This window comes from Hippocampus bargibanti, linkage group LG10 (genome assembly GCF_051943395.1).
Source record: "Hippocampus bargibanti isolate YZ-2025 linkage group LG10, ASM5194339v1, whole genome shotgun sequence".
NCBI lineage: Eukaryota > Metazoa > Chordata > Actinopteri > Syngnathiformes > Syngnathidae > Hippocampus > Hippocampus bargibanti.
In genome coordinates, this window is record NC_142743.1 from 1,173,546 (window position 1) to 1,199,387 (window position 25,842).

General features: G+C 41.8%; 2 protein-coding genes across 8 annotated transcripts in view; one reads left to right on the forward strand and one right to left on the reverse strand.

Annotated features, from left to right (window-relative positions):
* Nucleotides 1-15,711, forward strand: part of LOC148892032 (VPS10 domain-containing receptor SorCS3-like) — a 181,753-nt gene extending 166,042 nt beyond the window's left edge. For 3 of the 4 annotated variants that reach the window (XM_089005560.1, XM_089005558.1, XM_089005557.1), the window contains 7 exons: nt 703-826; nt 1,133-1,245; nt 6,120-6,251; nt 6,341-6,440; nt 10,032-10,137; nt 10,625-10,785; nt 12,470-15,711. In XM_089005560.1, the coding sequence (XP_088861686.1) occupies nt 703-826; nt 1,133-1,245; nt 6,120-6,251; nt 6,341-6,440; nt 10,032-10,137; nt 10,625-10,785; nt 12,470-12,528 (795 nt within the window). In that variant the 3' untranslated portion in view covers nt 12,529-15,711. Of the gene's footprint in view, nt 1-702; nt 827-1,132; nt 1,246-6,119; nt 6,252-6,340; nt 6,441-10,031; nt 10,138-10,244; nt 10,583-10,624; nt 10,786-12,469 lie in introns of those variants that run through there. The other variant, XM_089005559.1, reaches the window with a different exon arrangement.
* Nucleotides 15,712-16,684: 973 nt separating this feature from the next.
* LOC148892033 (VPS10 domain-containing receptor SorCS1-like) overlaps nt 16,685-25,842 on the reverse strand; it is a 147,493-nt gene continuing 138,335 nt past the window's right edge. For all 4 annotated transcript variants that reach the window (XR_016116132.1, XM_089005432.1, XM_089005426.1 and 1 more), the window contains one exon: nt 16,685-17,996. Coding sequence is in view for 3 of the 4 variants with exons in the window: in XM_089005432.1 (XP_088861558.1) it covers nt 17,917-17,996 (80 nt within the window). In the remaining variant the exon portion in view is untranslated. The remainder of the gene's footprint in view (nt 17,997-25,842) is intronic.

A 25,842-nucleotide genomic window follows, 5' to 3' on the forward strand; every position in this document is an offset into this window, starting at 1 on the left:
AAAAAACGTTTTTTTTATCCTGAAAAAAAATCTGCTCTGCACTGAAGCCGCGATAAGTGAACCGCGAAGTAGCGAGGGATCACTGTAGTCGTCATATTGTGTTTCAAGTTGTGAAAAAAGGAGGCAGGCAACTTTATGGCTGGGCAGGCGACTTTTCAGTTTGTCTGCCCCGGTGTCCGCTAACTTTTTGTCATGAATTTCAGACACTGCGCACGCACACACACACACACATACGCACGCGCGCACACACACACACACACACACACACACACACACACACACACACACACACACACACACGCACACACGCACACACACGCACACACACACACACGCACACATTGGCACACACGCACACACACACACACATGCACACACGCACACACACGCACGCACACACACACACACACACACACACACACACACACACACACACACACACACACACACACGCACACACGCACACACACACACACAAACACTGCTGCCAAGCCCCTTGTCAAGTGCCAAGCAATAACCAAACCTCCTTCATTTGTTAGCTTGAGGTTTTTGATAGGCACTCAGCACAGCAAAATATTAAGATGTAGTGAAGACTCTCCAGCACCTCCAGCTGAGGATAAGTTCCACAGGGAACCTATCCGAAATGCAATATCTACAATAATTTAATGGTGATGTTTTGATTGAGATATTTTATGTGTACAGCCAATGGCCACATTGGAGGCCAGTGTCTCATACACTTTTCCCAATGAGGGAATGTATTCACTCACAGTTCAAGTAGCTGCGGCCAACCTCATCTTCCAGGATACCAAAACCATAGCAATTACAGGTAAGTCAATTATGTTTTCAATGAAAAGCAATCACACTGACAAACTTGACCTATTACAGTTTTGTAAATCTTTGTCTGAAATTAAGCGATCGAATAACAGGTATATGTGAACAAAGATTTATTTTCAACAGACAGCACTGCTTTAATGTTGACTGGCTCTAATATGTGTGTGTTTGGCCCAAGAGTAGTGCGAGTGTGATATAAGAAACCTAAGACTGAATGTAAACCAAATGATCAGTGAAAAATGAGCACCTCATTTATAATCAATCGGTTGAAAAGCCGTTTTCTCCTGTATCTCCTTGACAGACTTCTTCAAATCTCTTCTTTTGTCATTCTCGCCAAATCTGGATGAGTTCAACCCTGATTTATCCGACTGGAGGCAGGATGTGGGGAGAGTAGTAAAGAAGGCTATTCTGCAAGTGAGTTATTTTCATTTGTCACTGATGCCCTCTTCCTTTTCCTCCAGCCTCTCCTGTCACCCTGTATTTCGATTCTTCCTTTTCTGTCTTCATATTGATTCCCTGTCTAGCTTTTTCTCGATTATTTCCGATATACCTCTTAACTGTGATGTCCAAAACTCTGAAGTCATTGGTGCGGCAAGGGAAGACCCCAGGCAAATTTGTGATCCATCGTTAGACAGGTGTGAAGACATATCTGCTTTACGTCTCCCTCAGGAAATTGACCCATGAGCGCTAATTCATTAATTTTAGAAGACGCACCCAGTGATCCGCGAACATTTGAGCATGGGCGCAAGGAAGGGATCTATTTATGTTCTGCTGCATGTGTGTGCGTGCCTGTGTGGTTGCATGCAGGAGTGTGTATACATGTTCCCTACTGAAATGCAGGTCTGTGAGCAGTCACAATATTTTGCATAGCAGCTTCTGACTAGAAAGAATTTGGCACTTTCTCAATTGCAAGGGAACAAGGCTGAAACAAATCTTACAACAATTACCCTGTTACGGAGGAAGTAACTACAGTAAATACTGTGGACTAGTCGATGAAAAGGTTTCTTCAGCCGTCATCTGTACTTTTTGAAAGTGTCGGACGATTCGCTTCTTATCGAAGATGCTTCTTCAGTGTACTAAAGTCTTACTGGTAGTATTGGCCCTATATATATATATATATATATATATATATATATATATATATATATATATATATATATATATATATATATATATATATATATATATATATATATCCCTAATGTCCAGACATGGGGACACTGCTATGATAGGTCCCTACTCTCAGGTGGGGGGAGCAGAGGACCACTCCCTGCAGCCCCAACAATTGTTCCTACGTTCCTGACTAACGACTGGCCTGATTGCCCCACTCCCTCCAGTATCACCTCATCAGCATTACTAATGTTGCCTAACCTATTTGCCTAAGCAGGCTATTGTACGAACGATCCAAATTGAACCTCACCCCACCATATCGGTTTAATGAAGGATTTTGCTTTTTTTATGAAAATTGCTTATTTTACTCCCCTTTCAAACCATCTATGTTCTTTTGCTAAGATTTTAACCTCATTGGCATCAAATGAGTGGTTGCTAGCTTTTAGGTGCATATGTACTGCCGATTGAGGCCCACTAGTATTATCCCTGCGATGTTGATAAAGTCTTTTTTTGAGAATTTGTTGAGTCTCCCCAATGTATTGCTCTTTACAATTTTCATTCTTACAATGTATTGAATAAACTACAGTACTTTGTTTTTCATTTGGCAGCCTATCTTGGATGCACTGATGTTTGCCTTAAAGTGTTGATCGGTTTGAAATAAGTAGAATTTTGTGCTGCCAAAGTACTCTTTGTAGTTTTTCAGAAACTCCTGCAATGTAAGGTACTGCGACTCCTCTCCTTTTTGTATCTTCAGAATTTTTGGTTCCATTCCCTATTCTTTCTTTCTGACATTTGTTAAATTACCACTGAGGGTACCCACAGTTTGTGAGTGCTCTCCTGATATATTTTGACTCCGTTTCTCTACCTTCAACGCTTGTTGGTATTAGTTTAGCCCTATGCTGGAGGGTTCTGATAACTCCTAGTTTGTGTTGTAGAGGATGGTTCGAATCGAAAAGTAAGTATTGGTCAGTGTGTGTAACCTTCCTAAAGACTTCTGTTTTTAGCGTTCTGTCCTCTTATAATTACTTTACAATCCAAAAAGGCAAGTTGGTATTAACAGGTGCCAGTAGTGTGATGGCAAGATGGAAAGAGTACTTTGAAGAATTGATGAATGAGGAAAATGAGAAGGAACAACGAGTAGAAGATGTGACTGTTGTGGACCAAGACGTAGCAAGCATTAGCAAGGATGAAGTAAGGAGGGCGATGAAGAGGATGAAGGGGGAAAAGGCACTCGGGCCTGATGATTTACAAATCAAGGTATGGAAGTGTCTTGGAGAGGTGGCGGTGGTGTTCTTGACTGGGTTATTCAACAAGATCTTAGATCCTGAAGAATGGAGACGAAGGGTACTCGTGACCATTTTTAAGAACAAAGGAGATGTGCAGAGTTGTACTAACTACAGAGGAATAAAGTTGATGAGCCATACAATGAAACTCTGGGAAAGAGTAGTTGAAGCTAGACTAAGAGCAGAAGTGAACATTTGTGAGCAGCAGTATGGCCTCATGCCAAAAAAGAGTACGACAGATGCAGTGTTTGCTTTAAGAATGCTGATAGAGAAGTACAGAGAAGGTCAGAAGGAATTGCATTGTGTCTTTGTAGATCTGGAGAAAGCGTATGACATGGTGCCCAGAGAAGAGCTGTGGTATTGCATGAGGAAGTCTGGAGTGACGGAAAAGTATGTCAGAGCGGTACAAGACATGAATCATGACTGTAAGACAGTTGTGAGGTGTGCTGTCGGTATGACTGAGGAATTCAAGGTGGAAGTGGGACTCCACCAGGGGTCAGCTCTGAGCCCCGTCTTGTTTGCTATGGTGATGGACAGGCTGACAGACGATGTTAGACTAGAATCTCCTTGAACCATGATGATTGCAGATGACATTGTGATACGTAGCGAGAACAGGGAACAAGCGGCGGAGAAACTAGAGATGTGGAGATATGCCCTGGAAAGGAGAGGAATGAAGATCAGTCGCAGCAAGACGCAATATATGTGCGTGAATGAGAGGGATCCAAGTGCAAGAGTGATGCTACAGGGAGAAGAGATAAAGAAGGTGGAGGATTTTAAGTACTTCGGGTCAACTGTCCAGAGCAATGGAGAGTGTGGAAAAGAGGTGAAGAAGCGTGTCCAGGCAGGCTGGAGCGGCTGGAGAAAAATGTCAGGTGTGATGTGTGATAGAAGGGTTTCAGCTAGGATGAAAGGAAAAGTGTATAAAACAGTGGTGCGACCAGCCATGATGTTTGGACTGCAGACAGTGCCACTGAAGAAAAGACAAGAAGCAGAGCTGGAGGTAGCAGAGCTGATAATGTTGGGGTTTTCTTTGGGAGTGGCCAGGTTGGATAGGATCAGGAATGAATATATCAAATGAACAACTCATATTAGAGGCTTTGGAGAGAAAGTCAGAGAGGCCAGACTGAGATGGTTTGGACATGTCCAGAGGAGAGAGAGTGACGATATTGGCAGAAGGATGCTGAGCCTTGAACTGCCAGGCAGGAGACCGAGAGGAAGACCGAAGAGGATGTTTATGGATGTGGTCAAAGAGGACATGAAGGTAGCTGGTGTGAGAGAAGAGGATGCACAAAACCGGTAAAGATGGAGGACATTGATTCGCTGTGGCGACCCCTGAGGGGAAAAGCCGAAAGGAAAAGAAGAAGTCTTTTCACCGAATTAACAAGATAAATGATACAAGTGTCCAAAATAAGTTTGGTCCATGGGGAATGATCGGTTAAAAGTGATCGTGCGTTCCTGGTTCATGGCTTCTCAGGGTGTTGATAGCAGAGGATGGTTAAATCAGCAGGAAGCCAGGTGTTCAACAGAATAAGTCAATCTTGTAGACAGCAGTGACATCGTGGGAGGTCGGCCGAGGAGGGGCAGAAAGGAAAGAAAGCGAGAAGACGAATAGGGGGAGCATTTATAAGACGGACAGAGTGTGACGCAATAGGATGTGACGCAATGGGTTGTGACATCATGTAAAGGCAGGCAGGATGACGTATCAGGAAGTCCAAAACATAAACAAACGATGCAAAAAGTTGTTTAAAGATGTTTATATAGTGAATTACCCCAACAGGGAATTTAGAGTTTCTCTTAGAGTTTCAGTCAGAAATTAGAAGTAATGTGTTAACTCAGTCTTACCCTTCACTTCATTTATCATTTTTGTGTAATGCCCTCTTCTGTCGTGCCTCTAATTTGTTGATTGAGATTATAATTTCTATTTTGCACATTTAACATTGCTGCAATGTCAGCCCTTGTTACAAAAAAACAACTCACAAATACTTAAAAAGGATTGTTCACCACAAGTCTTACACTTTTGTGATGAGTTCAGTTTATAAAATAATTGGAATAGGAGGGACAATCTGAAACGTATAAAAGCAATGATCGTGTGGATTTGAGATTTTTTTTTCAATGTATTATATCCATGAAGAATTTTATCACTGCTCTTGTGTGTTCATTTCAAAAGTATTTCATCTGCATTCAAAATTATGAGTTCTATGCACGATGCATTTGCTTCATAAAATGTTTCTTCCTTTCTCAAGACTCGTTTGGAGTGTGCATTACAGGTAACATCCAATTTACGACCGGGTTCCGTTCCGACCAACAGATAGAAACTCAAAATTCTCGTAAATCGAAATCCATGCAAAATGTAGACTCGTGCGAAATGACTTGCAAACGACCTGATTCGGACGCCACAGGGGTGGGTGGATGTGCAAGTGTCTGGATCGCCGGTGTTATACCAGTTGCCCTCTCCCCGGCCGTACCCCGCTCTGCGCGCCGTGGACGGCTGGCCGACCCGCCACCTCGCCCCGAAGCAGAACGAACTATCTCAAAGAGGCGGAGGCGCCGCCGGCCGAGGGCCCGAGGCGGCATTGTCGTCGATGCGATCCCTAGCGCCGACACCCGACCTGCTTCAGCTCTAGTCCTGGCCGGGCCGTGATCGGCGTCGGGGGTCCTTTCCCTCGTTCTCGTCGCCGCGGTCCAGCGCGCCCGAGCGCCGATGCCCCGCCGCCTCGGCTCGAGTCCTGGCCGAATCGCGGCCGGAGTCGGTGACAAGACACTCCCTCCTCTGGTATCATCCCGCGGCTAGCGCATTGCGGTGCCAGACATAGAATTATTTTTTTAAAAAGGGTCTGGCGGTCATGGTCATAAGTAGGATTTATTTATAAGATATTTATTCTTGCTTTTCTATAGGTGGCCGATTTTCCAGAAGAACAGCTTTTGGTCGCTGTGTTCCCCGGAATTCCAACTGCCGCTGAACTTTTCCTCTTACCAAACAAGAACCAGTCACATGATAAGAAAAAGAGTGAGGAGGAACTTGACCAAGTATGTAACTACGTATTTCATACTAATTTGATAAAATGAGGTCAAACCATGGTGGTTTGACTGAAAACCCTGCTGCATTTTTTAAATAGGTTGCAAACATCATTGACAGCGCACTGAACCAGAATCTGGTGGAGTTTGAGCTGAAGCCTGCCGTGAGGGTGATTGTATATAACACGCAGCTCACATTGGGTAAGACATTTTTTTGTTTCGTTTTCAGGGTTATTTGTGATTTGGCTTGTTTTTACAATCTTAATTTAAATTTTCTTTCTGTTATTATCAGAGCATTACGTGATCAGCAATGCTCATACTATTAACAAGTGAACAAAACAAAATGGAAAAAAACGTACTTGACAACTGCTGTCACTACTCCAACATAATAAATCTAGCTCTGGAGAGCAAACGCAGTTTTTTAAAAAAGCAAAACCAAATATTTTAGTCTAAATACTTTGTTTATGGTTTGCTGCACGCTATATGCATTATAAATCTACCCAACTGCATCCTAACTAAAAAACCTGACGCATTTTCTACACTCATCTGCTTCAATCATAATATTGAGACAGGAACGTCTGTCAAACTGTCACCGCAAGGAAAGAACGGAATTTGCCAAGCCTTCAACTGCACCACATTATTCATATGAACCAAGAATAACAGAACACAAAACGACAAAGTGTCTATGTTGGTAACATATGTGAATAAAACATATAACTTGAAGGCCTTCCTTCAAATAGGTGATTTGCACATCTGGCAATTAAGAAAATAAATGTTGTCAGCTCATGAAGGCAAACTTTGGATAGAGCTGATGCTAAACCATTGGGTTAAATGAAAATCAACTTTGAATCTCTGATTCTGATATATATATATATACAGTAAAGTCTCGTTATATCGATATCGGATATATCGATAGTCCCGGTTATATCGATACTATTTCTATGCACGCACCGAGAAAATTACATGCAAACAGGGGTATGTCGATAGTCCCGGTTATATCGATATTTTTTCGGACTCCCTTGAATATCGATATAACGAGACTTTACTGTATATATATATATTGTGATGTCACGAGAGGCTGTGTCCTGGAGGGCAAATACATCCCCCTAAGCTGGCTCCACCCAGAGAGAGTCAGGCCCCATCTGGTGGAAGGCAGCAATTAAAACCACACACCAGCAGCTGATCAGGGGGGATTGGCAGGCAAGGCTCTTAAGGCAGAGAGCCTCTGAGTGTGCAGCTTGGGGAAAGACAAGCTCGATTGCTGTGCTCTGTGAAGAAGTTGATTGCTGCGTGGAACTCATTGCCAGTTGGGACCACACGACTGGACACTGGATTTGGACCTTGCTAAAGGTGGCTAGGCTACATGAGGAGGTCGTCAAGAGGGGTGAGGCCTAGAGACTCTTGGAAAAGAACGCCGTCTTCAGTTTTACCTCAGAAGAGACTTTATTTGGAGTTAAGTATTGGAAGAGACACTATTCAAACCTTTGTTGCTTGTGAATTCCCCTTGAAACCCTTGATTAAAACCTTTTGTTTGTATCCAAACCTGTCGTCCATTGCACTTCTTGTCCTGTCCCGATGAGAGCTAGCCTCTCATGATATCACAATATATATATATATATGTGTGTGTGCATTCAAATGGTGACATGCAAGTGACTCTTGATTGCAGTGAGTTTTACTGGAATTGTGAAGGTTTTTAATTGTGTTAATTGTCATTGACATTTACTATGTAGCCACAAGGGGGCACAAGCCCGGATAAATACAGAGGGTTTTGTCAGGAAGGGCATCCGACGTGAAAAATTTTGCCAAAACAAATATGCGAATCAAACCTATGAATCCCGGATCGGTCGAGGCCCGGGTTAACAACGGCCGCCATTGGTACTGTTGACCTTCAGGGTGCCAGTGGAAAATTGACTACTGTTGGTCGAAGAAGGAGAGGAGGGAGGTGTGCTCGGAGGAAAAGAGAGAGATGGAACGCCAAGAGTATAGAACTAAGAGTAGGAACAATGACAGGTAAAGGTCGAGAGCTGGTTGACATGATGCAGAGAAGGAAGGTAGACATACTGTGTGTCCAGGAGACCAGGTGGAAAGGGAGCAAGGCTAGAAGCTTAGGGTCGGGGTTTAAGTTGTTCTATCATGGTGAAGACAAAAAGACAAATGGAGTTGGGGTTATCTTAAAAGAGGAGTTTGTTAGGAATGTCTTATAATACAGGTGTCAAAGTCATGGCCCGCGGGCCAAATCCGGCCCGCCACATCATTTTTTTCGGCCCGCGAAAGCGAATCAAACTTGTTAAATTCCATGATGATTGCTAAAATCTGAACCAAAATTTCATATTTTTGGATGTCAACCACAATACAAGTCACAATTCTTGACTTCAGATTTGAAAACGAGTTATTCATTAATTTGCTGTGTGCTCTATATGTAATATTTGAAGGGATTTAAACATTCTAATGGGTTCCCCAAATTCATAACGGCCCTCGAGAGGAAACCATAACTACAATGTGGCCCGCGACTTTGACACCCCTATCTTGGAGCGGCTGGAGAAAAATGTCAGGTGTGATGTATGATAGAAGGGTTTCAGCTAGGATGAAAGGAAAAGTGTATAAAAAGGTGGTGAGACCAGCTATGATGTTTAGACTGGAGACAGTGCCACTGAACAAATGACAGGAAGCAGAGCTGGAGGTAGCAGAGCTGATAATGTTGGGGTTTTCTTTGGGAGTGGCCAGGTTGGATAGGATCAGGAATGAGTACATTAGAGGGACAACTTATATTAGAGATGTTGGAGAGAAAGTCAGAGAGGCCAGACAGAGATGGTTTGGACATGTCCAGAGGAGAGAGAGCGACTATATAGGGAGAAGGATGCTGAGCCTTGAACTGCCAGGCAGGAGACCGAGAGGAAGACCGAAGAGGAGGTTTATGGATGTGGTCAAAGAGGACATAAAGGTAGCTGTTGTGAGAGAAGAGGATGCACAAAACCGGGATAGATGGAGGACATTGATTCGCTGTGGCGACCCCTGAGGGGAAAAGCCGAAAGGAAAAGTAGAAGATGAAGACATTGACATCACATAGATCGTGGTATTCAAACGAAGAACAGTAATTACGCGGAATAGGAAGTGAGATGTATCTGATTATTCAAAGCTGTTTACAAAGTATGAAACATTCAGGAGAGACTTTGAGTCGGATCATTTCAAATTTACCAGACTCTACATAAAAAAACAAAGATGAGAATGGTTTGATTGCGATCATGTTAAAAACAATCGAAAACTGTAGCGTTCCGTGGCTGGCTTCAAATGTTTGCGCATGACATTCGCTGAGCAATGCTGTCATGTGTGGTGGTCACAGGGATCTATAGGTGGGCATGGAAAGAAAACCACCAGATCTCTTACTCATCTTGTTTCGTAGCAAATAGTCCGAATGGTGTTATATTCCGTATAAATATTTTGTATAGATTTTTAGAAACATGTACTGCACACTGCAGTTTTTGGGCAATATAACACTTTGTTGCTTGTGTTGTAACACATGTATGTCATGAATATACTCGGACGTTCTTACCGGACATATACTGTACCATTGTTGTTTCATTGTTCTCAAGTATGTTAATACCTGATTTTATTTTCTGATTATGTTTTTTACGGACTGAAAAACATGCAGTTTTTTTTATGTACCGTATCTTGTGCTGACACAGCCCGCCTGTCGAATTTTTGGAACGAATGTGGCCCCAAAGCAAAAAGCTTTGCCCAGCCCTGCTGTATATGATAGGAGAGAAATTGTAAAATGACTTCATGTTCCTACAGCACCTTTGGTGGACTCCAACCCTCGTCACAGGAGCTCTGCTATGCTCATGCTCTTATCAGTGGTTTTCCTTGGCCTCGCCGTGTTTCTCATCTACAAATTCAAGAGGTACTAACCGTGTATGATTAGTTTAATTTTTATCCACAACCAAATTATGTATAAACCTCAAATATGTATGCTGTCATCCTGTTTAAAAATTATTGATGGTCCCACAGGAGTGTGTAAAGTCCCGAAATGATGTTCCTTTAGGCCACAGGCGGCATCCTTCCAGTACAGTGGGAATATGATCAGTAATATGATGCAGTGCGTACCATGTAGTACAAGGTGCCTTATTTGAGCTTCAAGATATTCATGCATTATCTCTCTTTAAAAAATAAATCATTATTAACGAATGTGGAATACCTCTTTCATGTCTAAATAGAGGTATATCTCAAATTGGCAAATCTAAAACTGTGAACAAGAATTTATATATTACCTGATGTGGAGAAGGTCTGTTGGTGTTTTTAATGTGTATCTTTTGTGTTGTTTATTCCTAGCCATGTACCAGACTTTTGCCCCACTAAAATTTGAATGTCTCCTTTGATAAACTTTTTAGAAAAATACCGTGGCTAAACATATCCGCGGAGGTGAACCAAGCGAAGGAACAAGAGATGATTAGCTCTGTGGGCCAAGTTGATAAGATGCCAAAAATAAGACTGGATGAGTTCTCCTCTTCCAAAGAACTCATGGAGAAACAACTGGAATCAAGAGTCAAAAGTAAGTGATCGACCACCAAACAGGATCACAAACATTCAGTTTGAGTCAACCCCCATTTCATCCGTAAGGTCAAAAAGTGGCTTTGAAGGAAATGGAAAATGGAGAGTTGTACAAACGCGACAGACACCGTAGTAAAATAAAACACTGGTACCATATTTTCTAGACTATAAGGCGCAGCTTCAATGAACTGCATTTTAAAAAATAGTTTTCATTGCCAATATAGCACTTTATCAGGCGCATGGAAGTTACAATAGTGGCTATGGTTGTGTGATGCATACACTAGATCAGTGGTGGCCAACCCGAGGCTGGCGAGCCACATGTGGCTCTTCGGCTGGTTCAATGCGGCTCCCGGGCTTTTACACTTTTGGGGTAATTCGCTATACGAACATCTTTAAACATCGCTTTCTAATATTTGTTTACGTTTTGGACTTCCTGATACGTCATATCCTGCCTTCCCTTACATGATGTCGCATGTACATTACGTCACATCCTATCGCGTCGCACACTGTGTGCCATATAACTGCCCTCCCAGTTCGTCTCTCGCTCTCTCTTCCTCTCAGCCGACACCGTGATGTCTCCGCTTTCTTCAAGATTAAACCAACTTTCTGTTCAACACCTGGCTTCCTGATGATTTAACCATCCTCTGTCATCAACGCCCGTAGAAGCAATGAACCAAAGACGAATGATCAAAATATTAAGTAAAAAATTATACACAACCACAAAAATGCCTCGGCAATGTCGTTTCCATTCAAACAGCGGTCGTTAATGCACAGAATGAACTACATCAGTCGATCATAAATCCCGCTACTGAGTGACATTGAGGACAGCCAATCAGATGACTTGATCACCGCTCATGCGCAGAGATCGGTGCTAAGTGGAAAATGCTAAGTTAGTCAGAGAATTACCTATGTTTTTAAGGCAGGGGTGCCGAATACATTGATCACAATTGACCAAGAGCAAGCATGCTGTTCCCAAATCAACTACGAGTGGTGGGAGTAGGAAAGGGGGGAACAAAGATTTGTGTGTTTGGGTTTTTAGGTTTCATTTATGTTTGGGTGCACTGGCTGTTGTGCACGTGTGCATGGTCATGTGTGTGTGTGTGTGTGTGTGTGTGTGTGTGTGTGTGTGTGTGTGTGTGTGTGTGTGTGTGTGTGTGTGTGTGTGTGTGTGCGCGGGTGTGTGGCTCTTTGCAGTAACATTGTAAAAAAGAATGGCTCTTTGTCTCTGAGTGGTTGGCCACCGCTGCACTAGATATTCCTCCGCAACAGGAATATGATTCCATACAATTCACCTTTACTCATACAGAGCCCTCACAACCACCTGCAGATGTAGTAAAGCTACGATAATTTGTCACAAACAGGGACATAAAACATAACAACTAGCGTTACAAAACAACACACGAAAGACAGCATTTATGAGGACAATTGATTCAAGAAAAAGGCCGTTTTTTTTATAAATGTGGATACTTTATATATATATATATATATATATATATATATATATATATATATATATATATATATATATATATATATATATATATATATATATATATATCGATAGTCCCGGTTATATCGATACTATTTCTATGCACGCACGGAGAAAATAACTTTTATTCCTGCACTAGTTATAAATCATGTCTTATGATTGTATTCTTTTTTTCTGCATCCTCTTGTCTTTTCAGGAGGAGTCGACAATGCCCGCGGGAGCACAAGGGAGATTCCAAACTGTACTAGTGTTTAAAGTGTGTCATTTACAGAAATTACGCGTCAAGTGGTATCTCTTTGAGTTCTGTAATTTTGCGACACAACTGCTGTGAATAGTTTTATAAGAGATCTAATTTTTACAACTACACATGGAAGTCACATTCAACAGCCAAGCAAAATAGAAAAACACACCAAAAAATATATATCTAGATGTATTCATTGAAATGGGTTTATTGTCTGAAGTCCAAACATCAAGCAGTTTTGTGCCGTGTCAGCTCGGTAACACGTTTGTAAAGTTGGCTAAATAGTTTGCATTGGAAATGATCTCTGCTTCTGTATGAACCACAATATCTAAATATTTATCTAAACAGAGTATTAGTTATGCATATATGATCAACTGTCTTGTATTGACCACGTAGCTTTTTTAAGGCCCATTGTGGTGTCATAGCAACTGATCAGAGAAATTGTGTGATTTTGAAACTGTGCAAAATTAATATGCTGCTTCATTTTAATAAGGTCATTTACCCGTGCCTGTTGCAAATTATTACATCCATGTAAATAATTAATGACTTTAAACAGTTGTTTTTCAGTCAACCCCCCACCCACCCAAAAAAAGAAAAACACATTTACTGAGTTTAAGAGTACAGTGGGGCTTTGGTTTACGAACACCTTGCCTTTCGAAATTTTCGGCTTACAAACGTTAAAATTGTGAATATTAAACCTTGGATTAAGCATTACCTTTCGCGATACACACCCCCCACCACGGCTGGCGTAGTAATCTTCGGCGGAAGAACACCAAAGCACACGACTGAACAGCGCCCCAGCCGGCCTACCTTTCCACACCCCTTTCGATGAGTGCACACGTCGATCATCTTCTACGACACTTTTGCTGTCATGGGACCGAAAAAGACCCCACCATAGGCTCGTGTTCAGCCGAAGAAGACACAAAACAAAATTACAGTAGAGGAGAAGAGGGAGATCATTGAGAAACATGAACGATGCGTGCGTTTGTGGCATCACAGGTGCGCACCGCGGTTTTCATGTGAATCTCAGCCTGACACATTTCCCACGCTTGGAAATGGTATAAAGGCGCAGCCCTCGCGGGACAGAAAATCACAATCATCTCAGACTCAGACACACACGCAACTCCCAGAGACCTGCTCAGCATCGGACGGAGTTTCACAGTACAACTTGCTCGACTCCACGCCACGATCAAGCTCTGCAAGACATCTGTGTCTGAGAAGAACTTTCTACTACCGTTCGACAAATAAAGAGCCCGGTACCGACATGCTAAGTCCACCATTGCTACCATCCTTTGCAACAAAGCTTTACACAATAGCGTTATTTACTCGATGCTTTCACGTGACTAATGACACCAAACTTGTCACGTGCGAGGTGACAGCTGGGGCGGGGCCGCCGTTCCTGATTTCCGCCAGCTGCTGTCAATCACCTAATCACCGATACTGGGACATTTCAACAAGTCGCTGTCACCTCACCAGTGACATGATTACAACGCCTCGCCAGTGTCTTGGACTTGCCAGCACAAGAGTTTGCTTCGCCCGAGGTGAATGTGAGCCGCGATCGCGTAAGTGTGTTGCTTTCCGGGATCGCGGGTTTTTGCACCCCCGTGTGCCATTTTATTTTGCCTAGCTTGATAGGGTGGACGGATCGCCCCCGCCCGCATTCTTTTGTCGCGTCATTCCAGGTCCGTGGAATCATCAGACTCACACCTTTTGTTGTAACAAAATCTCTGTCAGCACTTACGGGACTCGAGGTGGATGCAGATGACACCGAGGAGCAAGTTGCTGACCATAACGAGGTCCTCAACACAGAGGATTTGATTTGCCTTCAAGAGAACAAGCAGAAGCAAGCCATTCAGGAGTTGTCATCTGAGGGCGAGGAGGAGGAGATGGCTGCTAAGTGCAATGATGTGCAGGCTTTTATTGAACAGTTCCATCCAGAAAAGACTGTGGCTATGAGAATCATCAACATGATGAATGATAATGTGATGCCTCAGTTCCGTAAGACCTTACAAGTGAGAAAGCAACAGGTGTCAATTAAGCGCCATCAACGACCATCACAAATGTAAATAAAGTGACTTTATTATACAGTGCAGTGTATTTCATTACAATACAATAGCACATTTATTATACATGGAATAAGGTATATTGTGTGTAGTTTTAAGGCTTATTTAGTTGAAAATTATATCTTATGGCGACCTGGGAATGGATTATTCTCATTTTAATGGTTTCCTATGGGAAATTAATTTTTCGGGATACACACTTTTCGCCTTTTTCACACTGTCTGGGAACCAATTAAGTTCGTAAGCCAAGGTCCCACTGTATGTATATACAGCAAAGTCTCGTTATATCGATATCGGTTATATTGATAATACTGCTTATTACGATACTATTCTCATTACCCGTGCACATTTCTAGTCTTTTTATGTATAATTAGTTCCGTTTAGTATGATTAATGGTTATTACGATAATCCGGTTACTACGGTGCTCTTTTTCATCTCCCGCCGGCTATTTTGCTATGTTTATATCGATACAAAAGCAGTTTAAGTTGAATCAATATTTGCTTCGGGGTTTCTATACAGTACCACCATTATCGAAATCTGTATCGGTTGTGCCGTTGGTTGACTTGGTCACGTGACCTAGTTACGTGACCAGGTCTTGCAGTGCAGCAGCAGCATTTTTTGTACCGTCTTCAACCATAGCAAAACGAAAGAATTGTGACCTCGGAACGAAATACAAGGCAATCGTGTAGAGAGATCAAATCCTAGTATGCCCCAGAAGATTCCCATAATGACGAGGATGATGAGGATGAAGAACCAACTGAATACACACCTATTGCAACAAAGACACAAGTGTTGCAAGGTGTTACGGACGTACAATCTTACTTAGAATGCAGAGAAAATGCATCAGTTTTTTAGAAATGTTAAACAAGATTGAATCGTTTGTGTTAAAAGGTGAAAATGGGAAGCAGAAGAAGATTGAAGATTTTTTTAAATTGCAGAAGATGTAAGCGTTGCAGTTTCCCTGTTGCGGTGTTATGTACATGTACACTGTACTGTACTGTATATGAATGCAATCGTTTTTTGCGACATTTTTTTTGTTTTGTCTGCTGAAGCGTGATGATTTTGAAAATTACTGTCCATGCCATACTGTATTAAAGATCCCCCAGTCACGTAACCGGCTTCGGTGATTTGACCTGTCATATGCGAGCACAATTAAAAAAATCATAGCAAAGCTCACATCTTTCATTACTGCTGCAATAGCATCTGAAACATACTATAATGCCCCTCAGCATGGAAAATGATGCACACAGTCACTGCTTTAGCGGGTCGGTCTTTTTAATAACAAAACGTAGCAGGTATCACATACAGATACAAACAGGAGCTGTTGTTACGGCAGAGCTCAGTCATTCTATTCAGGCACTCTCTCAAATCCCGTTGTCGGGTCCTCCCAAGCCCCAGTCACGTGACCAGCTTCCGTGTTTTGTCTTACCGGGCACAATAAACAAAGTGTAGCAGAGCTTATATACAATACTGTTGTTTGACACCAATTTAAACCATGTAACCAAACCAAACGTAAGAATTGTGATATCTGAACAATGTACAAGGCAATCGTGGCTGTGAAGGACAATTCAACAAGCAAATCCTTCATCGCGAAAGAGTTCGACGTGCAATAGAATACAGTACTTCATCAACGTCAACATAGCCTTCTTCATCAAGAAGCCTTTGTTCCTCATCAATTGTTTAATGCTGAGAAACCGGACACTCCATTCCATCAAGCCATTATTGACAATCACAAAGGTAAATACAATGACTGTATTGTATAGTACAGTTTATTTCTTTAATCATAATACTATAGCACATTATACATAAAATAAGGTATATTTTGTGTAGTTTTAAGGCTTAGAAAATTCGAAAGTAGAAAATTATATTTTATGGGGACCTGGAAACGGATTATTCTCATTTTAATGGTTTCCTATGGGAAATTAATTTTTGGTATACACCCTTTTCGCCTTACACGCTCTGTCCAATTAACCAAGCAACCAATACACCAATTAAGTTCATAAGCCAAGGTCCCACTCTCTCTCTCTCTCTCTCTCTCTCTCTCTCTCTCTCTCTCTCTCTCTCGCTCTCTCTCTCTCTCTCTCTAGAGAGAGAGAGAGAGAGAGAGAGAGAGAGAGAGAGATAGTAAAGTCTCGTTATATCGATATTCTCGGGAGTCGGCAAAAATATCGAGCAGCTCATGTGTTTTGTTTTTCTTCTTTCATTCCTTTCATCACTTTGCTGCTGTAATGTAATGTAAATGACTCTACTGCGAGACTAATATAGGCAAATCCAACATATCCTAAGTAAGTATAAATCAAAGTCAGCTTTATTGTCAAATATGCTAATATGCATGCCATACAGCGCAGCTGAAATCTTGGTCTTGTCTTAATACACTGTAAACTCAATAATGTCTGGGTCTAATGTATTGGACGTTGTGGGATTGTGTGGTATAGTGTACATTAGCAAGTACATTACAATTAGTTATTTCATATATCAATACAAGAAAATAATCTCATCACATGCGTCTGAAGTCTAAACCCATTGATATGCCTTTATTATAAATTCAACTCAAATCGCCTTTTTGATGTATATTCAAAAGTAGTTACACACAGAGGCCTGAAAAAAAGAGGTTATCAACAGATGAAAAATTATTTTGAGAAGATCCCAGGAAAATATGGCTAAACATCATCCATGACATCGAGACACGTATATAAAAGCATGCAATCTCAAGGTGAGACATTTATCACATCAGAACCACTGCCACCCAAAAGTAACAGCAGAAGGTACATCCCATTCACTTTAGACATCGTGAGTGCAACAGCCGTAGTAATAAATTGGATAAGCAGAACTTTACTGCAGGGAACGCAGCAACATCCATACCATGACAAGAGAGCTGATAAACAATATGTAAGAGAGATTAAGGCATAACACACTAAATGTGTATGGGACTCCACAACTCTGTCAACTGGGGCGGGGTCATGCCGGAATGATCCCTCCAGCTAAGTGCGCTGAGCCCTCAGCTCATGGTTGAACAGCACAGTTCATCAAACATCACAGATGCTCCATTGGCCTCAACCAAGAGCACATCGACCACCAAGCAGTCCCAGAACGCCATCAGAGATGTGATTGTCACTCGTTATGTGTCCAATAGCCCAAAATGCTCCTTCAGTAAAATTTGCAATCTTCTGGACACTGTCGTGGAGATAGCGGATCCAATCAACACATTTCATTCATCTTTATTTTATTAAATTATATAAATTAAATAAAAATGGATCCTCAATGTGCAGCAACCGGGTACACCAATTTATACTCATCTGGTACGCCACAAGGAACTCCAATTGCACCAACGTAGGTGGAGTTTCAAACCCTCAGGAAGGTGCCACGTCTGTACCAGAGAAGCCTTTTGTCTGTCATCGACGATAGCGCATGTGGATCCTCTGCTGTGAACAGAAACAGTCATCAGCAAAAGCAGTGGCACCAATGTTCAAAAACCCGTGGTATTCCTGTAAGCAGAGCTTCTCAAGGGCTATACATAACTCTCAAACCACCTCCAGAAAAAAAATTAAGCAAAAAAGAAAGTAGTCATGTTAACTAACTCAATAAAATGGGAAGAGCACTCACGCATCACATTGAAAACCGATCAACACGAGAACCCAAAAAGAAAGAAACACAGCATAACTTAAAGGAAAACCGACGCCTCTGGACAAGTTGCGTCCATAATTTGTAAAATCACTTCAAATGACTTTTACTGAGCGTATTTTACAAATATTCCACCGCATATAGCTACATTTTACGTTTTAAGACTCGCGCTAAATATTCAGGAAGTCTTGTTTTTGAGTTGGTGACGATACCTACCGTGACGTCATGGTAGGTATCATCACTGATCGAGAAAGCGAACCACAATGCATTTTGCGGTACTTTGCTTGGTCTGAAAACTTCGTGTTGATCCATGTTGATGGCGAAATTAGAAGGAAAACACATAAATAACGCGATGGTGAATCGTTGTGTGTTGCACCAACTCTACTATTTGATATTCGCTGACACAAATTCCCAGCAGACAAATCAGCCCATTTCCAACAGAGCTTGGGCGCCATCTTCTGCATTTTCTGGGACGCTACATTGCTGTCATTGACGGCTCGAATTGATATGGGAGGACTCCTTTGATCGATTGCAAACATTTATGCGTTCCTCTTCAGAACTATTTAAATCATATTCATAACTGGATGAGTAACAAGAAAGCATCTTCTCTGATTCTGAACTCCGCGAGTCCATTGTTTTGTTTCTTCAGCAAGGCAAAAGACAACTTGGCGTGACGTCACGAACTGTGGGAGGGACTTTCTGAAAATCCCCAGTTTTGAGCTGATTTGTGGCAGTTTTTGGACACTTTAAGTCATTTTTATTGGTGTTTTGCATTTGACTAAAAATATCAGCCTGCGTGTTTTGGGTATTTTAGATGCTATAAAACGTTTGTTCTGACGTCAGTTCGAAACAAAAAAAATGGTGTTGGTTGTCCTTTAAAGCCATGAATAGCCATGACATTGTGTCTGACTGCAAAAGACTGTAGACACAACAGAACACCAATCAAAGATAACATTTTCAAAAACCAGTGATCACAGTTTTCTTTCTCGCCAAATTAGCCCAACATTTGAACTACCCCACCACATAGAAATCTAAAATCAACAAGTGATTATAAATCAAGGTCAGTGTCGCAACAGCAACCCATGGGCAAAATAAAAATACACTTTTTTGTCTCATGAAAACTGGATCGACTAGACCAAATGTGTCAAAGTTGAAACTCGGGGGTAAAATCCAGTCCGCTACATAATTTAATGTGGCCCACGAAAGCAAATCACGTGTGTCAACATCTATGAATGTTATGCCGCGAGACAGCAAGCAGGTGGAAAAAAAACGATAAAAGTTCACTCAGCCAGATCCAGGAAGGATATTTTGAGTTTTCTTTATTTGAAGTCGTGGTGGATATCAGTTTCCGGCAGACCACGGGTAGCACTGCTCTCCAGGCTGTCCTTTCTCCCTCTTCTTCCTCCCCGAAGTGACTTCCTCAGTCTGGTTTTAAAGGTGGTTCACCTGAGCTTCGGGCCAATCAGGTCCCAGCGGCAATTGGCCATTCCCAGGTGGTTGCAATCACCTTCTCAGAGACAATGAGTGGTTGCCCAACTCGACTGTTTTTGATAGGGAGAAATGTGAAACTTTCTCCCATCCAAAATCCAGAAAACACGAAATTATGTAACATTTCTTTTGGCATCAGGGCATCATTTACACCCTCTCCTCAATCAGCAATAACATTTTTCTTTTGTTTGTCAGGGGAGAAAATGTCATATGTGACAGGTCCTATTCTCCTAGTCACAGCGTATGGGCCCTGCCACTTTGCCCGTAGCTTACTTGGTTCCGTATTAACCATATTAACTCATTCTGTCCAGGGTGCCAATCTCTCCCTGATAAATTCTTGCTGTTGTTCTCGCTGGAGATCCTCTTCCAGCATCTTCTGTTTCTTTCTGGAATTCCGGGTTCAGAAACCATTGGAATTGCAGCTTGACTTGGATGAGGACATTGTGGAGGTTGGGCATATGTTAGGTAACCCAACATGGGAGTTTCTTCTGTCGCAGGAAGGTTTGTTGGCCTGGATGTTCGAGGGTCAGTGTTTTGGGCGGTGGTTATGGAGGAGGATAATGCTGACTCGACTATCAAATGTCCAGTCTTACTTGTCGTGGTGCATCTGATCTCTTAATTGATCAGTTCAATCAAGAATATTGCATGACATTTCTGATTTCTTTCACCAATTCCTCATCAAGTTGAGCCCTGCTTGTTCTCACTGTCTGTGTCTGAGGCTTCACCACTGGTTCCATCTCACTCTGCTCAGTTCCAGCCTTGGCTTGATAACGGTCAGACGCCTCATGGAAAAGAAGAATGGCATCTTCTTGTGGCAACTCAAGCGCCTGGTTTCCTTGATCCCCTTCAGACCTCTTCAGTTCAGTTTGGTTGGCCCGTACTGCACGACTTCTTCCTCGTCCCACCTTCTTTATCTCGGCTTCCTCTTATCTTTCTCGGCTTCAGCAAGGCGTAACGATCCCACCTTCTTCATGCAGGCCGAAATGATCCCACCACTGCCACCAATTGTTATGCAGCGAGACAGCAAGCAGGTGGAAAAAAATGATAAAAGTTCACTCAGCCAGATCCAGGAAGGATATTTTGAATTTTCTTTATTTGAAGTCGTGGTGGATATCAGTTTTCGGCAGACCACAGGTAACACTGCTCTCCAGGCTGTCCTTTCTGCATTAACATTTGATATCTGCATTTTATAACTTTAACAAAGCTGCAGTTGGACATAAACATGATAAGTAAAACACCGATGAGCTGGACGAAGCCCACATTTTCTACACGTTGACAAACAAAAGAGAAAACAGATTCTACACGTGAATCTCCTGAAGGTGTATGCAGAGAAACAATCTGAACCATTGAGCTCTCAGAGCCTATTTGTCAGAGAAATCTCAGTTACTGAGAGGAAGGAGATGGATGAGGCTGTGATGACACCCAAGAGGGAAGGGGGTAATTCTAAAAGAGACCAGTGGCAGTGGAGAAGATACCAGCTCCGCAGACCAAGAAGAAATTGAGATCATTTCTTGGGCTGATTGGTTGGTACAGGAGGTTAATTCCACACTTTGCTACATTAGCTGCTCCTTTAACTGACCTCACCAGGAAGAACATCAAATCTCCTCTACCATGGACAGCAGCATGTGAACAAGCTTTTAGGGCCTTGAAGTTTTTCATCTGTCAAGTTCCTGTCCTGCAGAGTATAGATCTTTCCAATGAGTTTCTAGTCCAAGTGGATGCTTCGAATGTTGGTCTTGGTGCAGTTCTGGTACAGGGCAGTGCTGGAGAAGAGAGACCCATCCTGTCCCTGAGTAGGAAACTCTTTGAGAGGGAGAAGAAATACTCCACCATTGAGAAGGAAGCCCTAGCCATCAAGTGGACAATTGACTCACTCCGTTACTACCTCCTAATCCTTCAGATTACAGACTGACCATCGAGCCCTGAAGTGGATGCACTCCATGCAACACCAGAATGCGAGCATACTGTAGTGGTGTCTTGTCCTTCAGCCATACCAGTTCACCATTGAGCATTCCCAGGGTAAGAAAAATGTTATTGCTGATTATTTTACAAGAACGTCTGAACTCTGAGGAGAGGATGTGAATGATGCCAAAAGAAATGTTAAATAATTTCGTGTTTTCTGGATTTTGGATGGGAGAAAGGTGCACTTTTCTCCACATCCAAAACAATAGAGTCGGGCAACCACTAATTGTCTCTGAGAAGGTGATTGCAACCACCTGGGAATGGCCAATTGCCGCTGGGACCTGATTGGCCAGAAGCTCAGGTGAACCACCTTTAAAACCAGACTGAGGAAGTCACTTCGGAGAGGAAGAAGAGGGAGAAAGGACAGCCTGGAGAGCAGTGTTACCTGGGGTCTGCCGGAAACTGATATCCACCACGACTTCAAATAAAGAAAACTCAAAATATCCTTCCTGGATCTGGCTGAGTATCATTCTTTCCACCTGCTTGCTGTCGCGCTGCATAACAATGAATCCCGCTAAAATTTGTATTGAAACACATTGTCATGTTTAACAAATAATGATGTGGTTTTGTGATCAATTGTGTCACCCCATTCAAACCATAATTGAACAAACCGATGTGAATTAAATGATGAGTTTTGACAGCGAATTTGTGAAAGTCATTTGTGGGTAACACTTCAGTTCATAAATTTTGCATCGCATTCAGAACGAGTCTTTTTTTTTTTTAGTTACTCCTCCAAGAACGACCAGGATTTGCTATAATTTGCTCAGGCCAACCTTTCTGGTTACAAAAGAACTTTCTCATTCCCAGTACTTGCACAAAACGCAGACGTCTTATAGGCAAACCCATAAGTCTGTGGCCAGCTGTCAGTGTTTTTTTTTTTTTATTTGTGTGCATTGTATCATTCAACTTCGAAAACAAACGAACAAATAAAACCAGAAAAGAGCAGGTCCTACATTTTTTTTCTTCTACTTCTTCCTTTCATAACTTTGCTGCTGTGTATTGGAAACTAATAAACTAATACACATTTTATTTTATTATCTTGTCTCATCTTATCCTAATCAACCATTCGATTTTCATGAGATTTATCTGGAATGAAATTTTGATAAACTAGAAGGCACACAATTCAAAATTAAATAGTGGCAAAACCTTTTGGGGTATTTGAGGAATTTGGAAATGCTGAAGAATTCGTAAAAAAAAAAAAATCGAAGAAGTGAACACGTTAAAACTGGAAACAAAAAGACCACTCCACTCAAACTTAGAAACAATCAATGATACTTAAGGTAACAAAATATGTTCACTGTGTTACTTGACACCACGAAAGCATGAACTCCCATCATTACATATAAAGTGCACATAACACAAAATCACGGTTCTCAGTATCTCAAGCCATCTCTTTTTGTCACTCTTTTTGCTGACATTCATGAGTCACTGGCGGTGCCGCTCCTACAGAATGAATTAATTGGATAGCGGATGACAGATGACCTCAAATTTCATCAGCTAGCCTCCATTCCTCACCCGAATAGAACTCTCAGAAAAAAAAAAATATTTTTTAAAGTTGTTGTTGTTGTTTTTTTTTTTCCGCACATCAGTCACTTTCAATGAGGATTTGTTGTCATTGCAATTTCAGCAGATTCATTGTCAGCAATTTAAAACTGACTTGGCTTAACAAGGGAGGTGTGAGAAATCCCATGATTTGTTGAATGAAGTACAAAGTTGCTGTTAGACTCAAATGTAGTCCAATGAAGTTACTATTTTCAGCCTAATTTATACTGTACATACCGGTATCACTTTCCAATGGGTAAGTTACCGAAGACCACCTCCTTGACATGCTCTATTTTAATTTATGGGTAGTTGACTTTATTTTTCCAAAATATGTACATCATGGCAGCAAGGTGACCAACTGATTAGCACATTCAGGAGTGCAGTTAGATTCCAGTCCCCTGCTTTTTACATGTTGTCCTCCCGCCTGCGCCTGCGTAGGGACACGGTTTCCTAGCTCCTACATTCCAAAAATATGCATTATTGGTAAATTGATCCCTCACAAATGCCCCATCCACAATCTGAAAAGTGAGCAGACGCCCCAGATCCACTATCTATTCTGCTGTGAGGGGTTCCAAAATTATACATGTAAAAGAAGTAAATAAATAAAATTGACATAACTGTACTTGACTTCAGTAAATGAATAGTGACCGTCAATAAGAAGGCAGACCTTTCTACTCCTAGTGGGCTTGAAATTCTACAAGTTTTGTCTGCTTTGTTTGCGTTTCTTGCTTTATTTTGGGGAGTTGAACACACCTTTTCACTCACCAAAAGTCCAGGTTGCTTTTTTCAAAAATAGGAATGCTGAACCTGTCTTAAATAACTGGCTTTTGACTAAGTCCAGATTCCCTGTCATGTTAAATTATGGCCTTTTTAAAGGAGATTTGACATTTATTGCTTTGCTTGGCCGTCAGCCAGCAAGTGCCAACAGCCAGTACCTTGCCCTGGCAAAGGCCCCTGAATTATTCACTCCCCCGGTAGTGTCATCTGCATTGACATCTGCTGACTCAAAACAACTTCTCTATTAATTAGCCTGAAGAAATCCTTCAGTTATTATTGAGGTGTTACCATGGCATGTGAGCTGGTCTGATTAGCTTAAGTGTTATCACTGAGTTCTGTGTCAATAGTTAAACTGCCAAAAGAATGTGTACATGAATGATGTGTAGTGTGATCTCAAACTTGTAGGAGCAGAGGTACAACACCGGCAGAGCACAAACTTGCTCACAATCAGGGCAGGACCTAAGCGGTGCACTGGTACATGTGTGTACCGTGAGCTGAGAATGATCTTTTTGATGTGTTTCACTGATTTTGGAATTGCCAATTCGCTAATTAATTAGGGAAAATGTTCATAAATGTACAAGAATCCTTAATTTTTCTCAGTGAAATGGTCGCAATGTCTTCTAAACTATCCATATTTTCTTCTCAGTGACGTGCAGTCAGGGGAGGCAGGTGAGGCAGTGCCTCACCTGTCATCATGGAAAGCTGTCATGGAAATATCAAATGAAAAAATAAATTAAACAGTTATATGTATTTAGTGATTTGTACTTTAAAGTTCTTGTCCATTTAACTTCACCGTTTTAGGATTTTTTTCAAAATCGCTGAATGTTCACATTTACCGTTCAAATACTAAGTAGAGACGAGCGGTGAAGCAGCAGCCGGCTGATCCTCACCATGGATTGCGCAATCACTATGCTAACTGTGCTGGCTTTCTCTGCAGTGAGACCGCATTGCTGTCCCTCTGCATATCGCGTTTAAGTGTTCAAACACGTTTAGTATGTGAACTACATTTCACACTTTAGCTGGTGTATATAATGTAGAGTCATTGTATATTATAAACACTGTACTACAGTGTTTATTTTGTTTTATTTTTATCAAAACGCTGTGCGTAGGTGAGGCAAACAGTTCTCCCGCCTCATGACAGGGGGCGCTTGTGATTCCAGGGATACTTCCGACTCCACGTCTGCAGAATAATAGAATTACAGACAGAAAGCTACAGTAAACAGTTAGCAAGTAAAGTGCAACCCTGCAGTCATTTTTTTGTGTTGCTTGGCCTCACTTTCCGAATGGAGGATTACATATCTCAATTGAAAGAATTTTCTAAACTGGACTTTCAATCGAAGCAGGAGGTAATAATTAAAGGAAGACCAACACCGGAGCTAAAAGGTTTGCTTCAGACAACGGGATACAATACTCGCTCTTTTCAGGCGGTCTGGTACACACGAAAAGGCTGGCTGTGTGGATGTCCAGCAAGAAAGCGCCTTTTCTGCTTTTCCTGCCTTCTGTTCTCAACTTGTGACAATGTCTGGACTCCAATGGGATATTGCGACCTGAAACATTTACAACGGAGCCTCATCAAAAATGAGCAAAGACTCAACATCAGCATCCACAACGCTAAAGTAAAGGAGAACCGGGAGATTTTAAAAGATCTCATCAATTGATGAAACAGTCGAATGTCAGTGATATTTTAGCCAGCCCCATGTTAAGGTGAGCATCAATATACTTCTGCGAGAAGTATATTGCAGATAGCAAGTGTGGAAGCTAATGAGGTGAGTGCAGGCTAGCTAGCAGTAACTTTGCCTATGGACCTGGCAAGTTGACTTTCATTCCGATTGTTTGGCTCGATTTTTACCAATCATGTTAACGGTGAGTACTATCACA